Genomic DNA, 10,000 nt, shown 5'->3' with positions numbered 1-10,000 from the left:
TGTATTCGTTTCATGTTCTCCAAACCTCAAATACAATCAGGGAAAGGCAAACGTGTTGAAAATACTCCATGTGAACACGAGCTGAAAAAATATAAAAAAGGAAAAGTTTTCCAGATATTAAAGAGTCTTTGTGACTCGCTATTGTTTCCCGAAGCGAAGTGGAGGTGTCCTGTAATCCATTTCTTTCATCGTTCCCCGGAAATAAAATTCCAGTTGACAGAGAAAATTCCACCGGAACCTTCTTTATTTTTTCTCCCTCTCTCGCCCAAGTGAAAGTCGATGACTGTTTCCTACTGGTTTTCCATTCCATGAGAGTAGGAAAAGACAATGATGGAAAAATACAGTGAGTTTTGTGAATCTCGTAAATCATCAAGAATAAATGGAAAAAGGCAATCAACCCTCGTGTTCACTGCTAGCAATACAATACTCACGATTTTGCTATGATTGTTCTGACGCGCACAAATCGGTTTCATGAAAACTTAACTCTAGGTTTATTCTATAGCTATTGCAGTTACAATAATATAATTGCTCATTATTCTTTAGTATATGTGCTTTCAGATTTTACAAAAAAATAACGACTAGTTAGACTGATTTACGATGCACTATATAGATGACAACCTTGTGTAAACTCTAAAGGAATTACATCACAAAGAAAAAAAAAGTCATTTGTGGTCTTTCCCGCATGTTTCTTTAACTGACAATTAGGGAAAAGGGGAACAAACGAACGCCATAATATCTAGTTTCATGAAGGTCTTTTGAGCTACCATTGGTACCTTTGTATTTAAGTTAGTATTCTTCGTACCAACTTTATGATATTTCTGTTTTTCGGTTAACTGTACATATTTGTGTATAAATATTCATCTGAATCTATCTAAATATACATTTTTGTAAACTCCCTTTTCAGCACACATGCATTCATATAGAAAATATATGCGCTTTTGAACACTGAATGCGAAATTTTTCGATGCAGCTGGCGAGCTGCGTTATCTTTCTTTCGAGAAAAAATAATGTTTTACAAAAATTTCAATACAATGAAGAAGTATCCCTGAATCCCGAAAAATAAACAAAAAGGCCGGAACTAGGGAGAATCAGCAAAATGCAATACGAACATTGCTCTTGTTAAAAAAAAAAAAAAAAAAAAATTCAAGAGGATAACGAAGCATAAATATGTTCCTCTACAAACAATTTAAGCACTCCAGATAGCTGGTTTTAGTAAAGCTTCTTTTTTATTTATCACCAATTAAATTAGCTAAAATAATATTTCCTCAAATTATTGAGCCATATACACCAAGTACAAAGGGATTTGTTTTCAAACAATACCGCATAAACTCAGGAATTATGCTACTCTCAAATTACCACACAAAAAGCACAAGGTATAAAACACTGAAGGTGGATAATCGTGACCCTCAAAACTTTTTCATTCCTTTGAAACAACGTATTCTTAAATAAACATAAAACGGTCACGAAAGTACCTCTAAAACCTAAAACAAACATCTCATCACATTTATGCAGAGAATAGGATACAGAAAAAGGAAAATAAATACCCCAACGGTGGGTCATTGAACCTCTCGCGTCTCGGGCTACTTCTTCAAAGAAGTCGTCGATCTGCCTTCATCCAGATTCCGCTCGAGCCATTCATTCCCAGGGACTTTTTCGCCCCTCTGCTCTTGTCTCGCTTCTTCAGAGAGAGAGAGAGAGAGAGAGAGAGAGAGGAGAGAGAGAGAGAAATATTATAAATATTTAACACTTTCTATAAACGGCATCCAACACCAAATATTTCAAGAAACAACTTTCACGTACCATTGTACTTAAACCCCCTTTCGAGTGAAGAAAATTCAAATATCATTTGGTTAGGCTGTTTATGTAAATTCCTTAAATCTTTATCTAACCGTCAAGGTACCCAGGAATAAGGGATGGCACAAATGATTTGTGTTCATCCTGGAAAATCTTACTGATCGGAGAAATCTGGGGGTATTGGTGTGAAACTGCAAATTTCTAATGCTGGTTGAAGTGTGAAACTAAAATAGAAGGAATGAGTCTTGGATTAGCCAACAAAAATGAAATAAACAGACAAACAGTATACCATAAAAAAATCTCTTAAGTAACGCCAAATTTCTTAGTATCTCGACATTCCTGTCAGTACAATGAGTATCTTCTCAAAATATTGCCTGTCCTTAAAGAGAATATTCATTTAACTAACCAAAATTAAAAGTCCTTATTAAAAGGAAATAAGTGTTAAAGTTTGGTTGCAAATTCTACTAGAAAGCAATAACCATACAGGGCACCTGATAAAGTCTCAAATAGAGGAGGAATGACCTGGAAACTCCTTAAGTACACCCGGTGTAGAGAAAATGAATCCATTCACAATTTATGGCCGCCATTTTTACAATTAATGCTCCACTTTGGAGGCTCATAAAATCGACGACATTTAGGACACCAAATAAACATTGAGAAAGAGTCGGAAGTTGCTTAAATTCCTTTTTTCGACAAGAATAGGCAACGTTGCTGTTTATATTTTAATCATGATTTTACGAGTTTACTGTGTCCTCGAAAGTAGCATTTAACAGATCCAACGATTATACATATAATCATCCTACGGACATAAAAAAGTCAAACTGATGATTGCAATGGAAACTGGACGTCAATGCTATCTCAAAATTATATACTTAGGAAATGGTTCCTTACATTTAATCAAGCGTACCGTTGCAACTACTCAATATGCTGCCTATGATATATCAATAATTAATTTAAAATATAACCTGAAAAACAGCACACGTATATTTTAACGTAGATGTATACAATTTTCCTTAAACAAACGCAGCTTTTGCAAACAAAATACTTTATGAACGTTGTAAATAACAATATGGCAAAACGTCGCTGAACTGAAATTAAGACTAATGACAAAATTTCGAGGTCGGATAACACGAAACTCTTATCCTAACGCCCTTAATCGATCTCACCTGTTGCTGGAGGTTAAATACCCGACGATCTTACACTTGGTGGCGCAACAGAGCAACCCATTCCACTGAGATCTCTTCCTCAATGAATTGCATCCTTTATGTGCTCCCCCAACGCTTCGTCTTTCTACCCTTCTCTCCCCCCTCCTACCATGTCTGGGGGATGCTGCTGCGTAATGGATGCACAAATATTTGCCTTAACTTTTCATACACGTTTGCTTCTCTCTCTCTCTCTCTCTCTCTCTCTCTCTCTCTCTCTCTCTCTCTCTCTCCACAACGATACCGTTTTCAGTCTTCCCGTCATTTCAGAGGGTTAAAAGGATTTCGGAAAGTGACCTGAAATGTGCTGGTTGATCATAATTGCAAGAGGAAAAGGCTAATAAACGTTGAGAAACGCTACGCCATAAACAAAAAAACATTTGCAAGGGAGCTTATCAAGGGATTGAACCTTCTGAAATTATTGGCTTATTACTTGCAAACTAGATTCTGCAGAACAGAGGGACCATTTGTGAAAAGTGAAGGTTATGAACTTAAAAATGTGAAAACAGGAAATAAATGATGATAGACGAGCCTCAAGAAACTTGCATAGAGATCCAACGTTTATAAATCAGTCATAGAAATCTTATAAAGTTCCTTTACCCTGCTTCTTCAACATTTATACCTATACTCATGTCCAAAGTAATGTTTCAAGTTTTACAGAGAAGGAAATCAGTACTTGGAGTTTCACCAAGCAACTTAAAAGCCACTAGAATATTTGAACCATGAAGACACTCCTACTGCCGACGAAATGACGTCATGTTTGCAATGAATCCGCTCTCTCTCTCTCTCGATTGTAGCCAATTTCGCCCTTAGCGGGAAGTGCCTCCAATTTACCAGATCAACCACTCTATTACCGCAACCTCGCCCGTTTCCATTAGTACATTCCAGTCCCTTTAGCGTAGATACAGTTAACAAAATGAAAGTGCAACTGCAAGATCTTCCTACATTTATTTAGAGGCGCTAAGGACAATATACGACAGCTTGTATTAATTGCTACTGATTTTTTGTTCTTGATAATTTGAGTAAATGATAAGAGGAGTGCGTTTTTTTTTCTTTTTTACCAAACCTTGGGATTTATCATGCAAATTTTGTTGCTCTCTTTATGTAAACTTTTATTGACAAAATTTCAGTACAAAAATATAAAATTTTTCAGTAGGTCCTATCCACCATTGATATATTCTTTCTTTTTTTTCAGGAGGGAGTGGTTCCACCATGCTTATTACTAATTTTGCTGCCAGGTAAGTGTGTGTGTATGTGTGTGTTCGTTTTTAATTATAATCAGACATTTAATTGTATTTCGACTGTTCAATAACAGACGCGGTGAATAATATAAATATATGAATGTACAACAACAAAAAAGCAATTGCTAAATTATTTTCATATTATGATGAGGTTTTATGTGACCTAACAAGAGGTTATCATAAAACAGCTGATGAATTAAGACGGTAACACAGGACGATTATAAAAATAAATGCCTATAGAATCGTAAAGGTACTTTTTTCTGTATGTACATATAGTCCAAAATGTCAAAACTACTAGTAAATGATGAAGTAGAGAAGAACTGGAGAGATACCACTGCGCAAGCTAATGACCACAGGGTAAGGTGCCAAACCCCTTGTTTTTAAGGGGTGTGAATTTTACGTACTAATAAGAAATCTGAGCATACATGGGTGAAAGACCAATGCATTTTGTAGCGCCGGCAAAAAAAAAAAAAAAAAAAAAAAAATAAAAAAAAAAAAAAAAAGGGGGGGGGCTGGGGGAGGATGGGGGCGGGGGTGTTATCCAGGAATGAAGCGACAGAGTTGCCTACTTCAATGAAGGGTTGTCAGGATCAGAAAACTGGAATACAAAGAGAATTCAGATGTTAATACGTATCGTGAGAGAAGCAGTGACAGAAATGTGCAATCTACACATTAAATGGGAGGATGAAGATGGCCGGATGGGAGTTAAATATAACATCCCTTGATCCAGAAGGGACAGACACTTTCCTCAATTTCCACGGAACTAAGTCCAGAACACAGATATTACCACTATATATAATATATTTATATATATATATATATATATTATATATTATAATAATATATATATATATTGGTTATTTTATTATTACTATAATATATTATATTATTCTTCTAGTATATATATATATATATATATATATATATATATATATAATATATAATCTATATATATATAATATGTATATATATTTATTTATATATATAATATTATATTATTTATATATGATGATGTATGTAATTGTATGTATGGTTGTATGGTATGTATGTATATATATATATTATATATATATATATATATATATATATATATATATTATATATATAATATTTATAGTATATATATATACATATATATATATATATATATATATATATATATATATATATATATACATACCATACATTACATACAGTACATACATACATACAGGTATATAAATATTATATATATTATATATATATATATATATATACATAATATATATATACATACATTAATGCATATATGTGCGTATAGATACGTGCTGTTTTTACAAAGAATTTACGAAAAAAATTATTTCATGAAGGCACTAAAATCTTGTTGGAAGTAATTACTGCTCCACTCAGGGGCTTTACGTAATTCCTGGAATTCCTAGCGGAGGGCCAGGAATTCATGTATTAGGGACATGTAGTTTTTACAGAAAAAATATTTTATTTTCCACATTCATTTATAAGACATCTATATCAAATTGAAACTGAAGTTAATTTTTTTAAAACAAACCTTCAAGAAAGTACTGTCAAATATCTAAAATAATAGCTAATTCAAATAAAAGTAGAATAGCAGTATGTATATATCCATCCAACATTATTCATTTACTCACAGAAGCACAACTACAAACTGATGAAAATAGGTTAAGGCCTTGCCTAAACCTATTTTCATCAGTTTGTCTGATACGGCCCGAGACTACTACAACTGTACTTTTTGAAACCTTGTCCACTCAAAGGCAACTGGGCGATGATAACACGGAGTACCGACATCTGTTGTTCCAAGTTAAGGCTTTTATACATGATACTTGGCCAATTATGATTTCGAAGCATGGTACCGAAGCTGTTCTCGGAAACTGCTTACATAGACAGAAACGTTGAACCACCTACACTTCCTGCTTCGATGCCATACCTCGACACTGATCGCCAAAACCACACTAGCGTACGTATCATGTTTAAGAGCCCTTAACATCTTGGTCACTGAAGGCAGAAACGGATATTTCTCGAGTACGGCTTACTGATAATGCCGGCAATCCTGTATAAATCCATATATTTGGATCTCTTACAGTAAAAAATACCAAGAATATAACGTGGATTGCCCCTACTTCGATCAACAGCAGGGACGGGCTCGTCAAAATGGTCTTCTGGTCCACCATCATTCAGGTGAAGAACACCGTTTGGACTTTCTCTTTGCCTGTGACACTTACCACGCATATGCTGGTTAGATGAACTTCTGGAAGGGATACATTCTAGCAGACTATTCTTGACGTCTATAGATGTAACAAGTTCCCCGTTGGACGGGTGGTTTTCGTGTTTGCCTACCAATCTGGTGGTCCAAAGTTCGATTCTCCGCTCGGACAACGCGGAATCAGAGGAATTTATTACTGGTGATAGAAATTCATAAGCTAAGAAACCAATTCGTTCCCAACCATGTCAACAATATCTAATCCTTTGGGCCAGCCCTAGGAGGGCTGTTAATCAGCTCAATAAGAAAAACACCCTCCAGAATTAGGGGCAGTAAATGTCTCACTCTCTGGTCATGCGTTCTCAATGGCAACAAGATCATTTTCACTACTTCTTATGGCAAGATTGAAAACGGTAAACCAAGAGCTCTGAATCCGAGGATTACCAAGTTTACCATGAACAATGGAGCAATGTGATCACGTCTGACGAAAACTCTTAACTACTGTCCCTTTTAAGTATGGCCAGGGGAACAAAAATTGACAAATAGTTAGGGTTGCATCGCAACTTCCGTTCTTGTTTCCTTGACAGAAGCCATAGGGCACGAAATTTAGTACAGTGGTCAATCCATCGATGAAGTCGACTTTACTTTTCAAAGCTAGGTCACCTTTCTCAATTTCTGATATCCTTTGCACAGGGATTTGAAACATTCAAGGGCAATTGTGGTAATATTTGCTTACATTTTCCATATCTCTTGCAGTATAAGGTGTTTTCCACCATGTCCAGTTGAAATGCACTCATTTAATGGCAAAGAACATATCTTCAATAGTCACTAAGTACAGTGGGGGTTCGTTGGGAATGTTGGGCTTTCTGACCGATTTCCTGCTGCTGATTCAATAATTACCACCTTCTGTTGTAGCACTGTGCCTTTTGAATATGATACTTCTGATTGACTTCTTGCAGTCAGAACAGCTCCTTAGTTAGTTTTCCCTCTGTACAGATGATTGATGTTTTGGCACGAAACCACCTAACTGAACGAATAGCTCCTAATCCCACTAAAGTCTTCTTCTTCTTCCCAGCTTGTTCCCATTTCCATCTATTTCTATCCTGCACTTCTACCTCATTAATTCCCTTCTCATGCAAGTCTCCTCTCACACAGTCCTTCCATCTCTTTCTTGGTCTCCCTCATCTTCTTCCTTGAACCTCCATCCCCATAGTATGTCTCCCAGCGTGGTCCTCATCTCTCCTCAACAGGTGTCCAAACCATCTCAGCCTCCCCTCCTGCACTTTCTTTGCTACTTCATCACCTTAGTCGACCCCCTTTTGTAGTCATTTCTGATCCTATCCTCTCTTGTCACCCCAGACATCCACCTAAGCATTCTCATTTCTGCCACATCCATCATCTTCTGAATTGTTTTTCTCATGCTTGCTGTTTCCGTACCATACAGCATTGCTGTTCTTACCACCATGTTGTGAAATTTTCCTTTTAACCTAAGCGGTACTCTTTTGTCACAAAGAACTCCAGAGGCCGCTCTCCAGTTGTTCCAACCTGCCTGTACACAATGTTTTACTTCTTCCATACTTCCTCCAGCATAACAAAAGATCCCAAATACTTAAACTTATCAACTCTCTTTATTTGCACTCCACCAAGCTGAATACTTTCTCTATCATCCCCCTCAGTGGTGGTACACACATATTCTGTCTTAGATCTACTTATTCTCATTCCTCTGTCCTCCAGTACTTGTCTCCACCTTTCCAATTTCACTTCCAGATCTTCCCTGCTCTCTGCGCACAGAAAAATATCATCCGCATACAATATGTTCCATGGTACTGTCTCCCTTACTTCCTCTGTTATAACATCCATCTCTATGTTAAAGATAAATGGGCTCAGAGCCGACCCCTGGTGTAATCCTACTCTCACATCAAAACCCTCTGTCTCCCCAACACTGCTCCTCACTCTGGAAAATATATTCTGGTACACCTTTTGTATCAATCGTACATACTTCTCTGGCACCATCTTCTCCCTCAGACTCCTCCATACCTCTTGTCTCGGAACTCGGTCATAAGCCTTTTCAAGGTTAATGAATACCATATGTAGGTCCCTTTGCCTTTCCCCGAATTTCTCCATTGTTGCCTCAGACAAAATATACCATCTGTTGTTTCCCTTCCCTTCATAAATCCCATCTGCTCTTTACCTATCTGTACTTCTTCTCTCAGTCTAGCATCTATCATCCTTTCCGGTATCTTAAGAGCGTGGGACATCAATTTAATGCCCCTATAATTACCACACTCTTGGACATCGCCTTTTCCTTTAAAAATTGGGATCAATATACTCCCACGCCACCCATTTGGTATCTTTTCCTGTTCAAGGATCTTTATCATAAGATTGTACAGTATATCAACTCCTTCATCTCCTAATGCTTTCCATGCCTCCACCGGAATCATGTCTGGTCCGGTTGCCTTCCCATTCTTCATCTTCTTCAGTGCATTTAGTACCTCTTGCCTAGAAAACCTCATTACCATGCCAATGTTCACTTGCCCATCCTCTCTTATTAGTCTATTATTTTCTTCATTTAACAACTGTTCGAAATATTCTTTCCATCTCTTCACAACGTCTTCCTCCTTTCTAAGTACTACACCATCTTGATCTTTTATTTATTTGATATGTGTAATGTCTTTGGTGCTCTTATTTCTAGCCTTTGATGGCTTGATCATCATCTTTAATTCTTCCTTTGTCCCCAGCTCATTATACACATCATCATACGACTTTGCTTTAGCTTGGGCTACCACCTTTTTCACCACCTTGTTTTTCTCTCTGAACCTATCTCTGTCTTCCACTGACTGTGACTCTTCCCATCTTTTCTTTGCCTCCTTCTTATCTTTTACTACTTTCTCAATGTCTTCATCCCACCACCAACTCCTTTTCTTCCCATATGATACCAGATGTCTCTCCTAGCAGCTCCATTCCATGCTTTCTTATAACTGCTGCATTTCGTGCCCACCATTCTTGAACATCTTCAATCCCTATATCTATATCCTCCAAAAACCTCCTCTTAAACTCTCTCTTCTTATCCCCTTCCTTCTCTAAACTGTACCATTTAATTTTCCTTATCCCTTTAACTTTGGTTTTTCTTTCCCTTTTCAACTTCAAATCCATACATAGCAGTCTGTGTTGGGGGCTACATGGTCGCCTGGAATAACTTTGCAGTTCTTGACCTCCACCAGCTTTATCCTTTTATACAAGAAGTAGTCTATCTGGGAGCATCTTCCCCCACTCTTATATGTTATTAGGTGTTCCCTTTTCTTCTTAAAGAATGTGTTTACTATTGTCATGTCGAATGACACAGCAAAGTCCACTACACTCTCTCCTTCTGGGTTTCTAATCCCACTAAAGTACGCAGATTAAACTCTGGTTCACTGACCGTCAATGGTTCACGGTTTTCCTGATGTTAGTAAATTAGCGTAAAATAAATATATACGCTAAGCTCCAAGTGAAACAGTAATGACTGAAAATTTCGGTAATTTCATATAACATTATGCTACTTCCCTTTTCCT

General features: G+C 36.8%; 1 protein-coding gene across 1 annotated transcript in view; it reads left to right on the top strand.

The window, feature by feature from the left end:
- Positions 1 to 10,000, top strand: part of LOC135196139 (uncharacterized) — a 164,786-nt gene that overhangs the window by 52,870 nt on the left and 101,916 nt on the right. Inside the window, exon 2 of the mRNA XM_064222681.1 lies at positions 4,192 to 4,234. Within this exon, the coding sequence (XP_064078751.1) occupies positions 4,192 to 4,234 (43 nt within the window). The remainder of the gene's footprint in view (positions 1 to 4,191; positions 4,235 to 10,000) is intronic.

The sequence above is a fragment of the Macrobrachium nipponense genome, chromosome 17, assembly GCF_015104395.2.
Source record: "Macrobrachium nipponense isolate FS-2020 chromosome 17, ASM1510439v2, whole genome shotgun sequence".
Taxonomy (NCBI): domain Eukaryota; kingdom Metazoa; phylum Arthropoda; class Malacostraca; order Decapoda; family Palaemonidae; genus Macrobrachium; species Macrobrachium nipponense.
The sequence above is the reverse complement of the archived record's forward strand: the minus strand, read 5'-3'. Positions and strand labels throughout refer to the sequence as shown.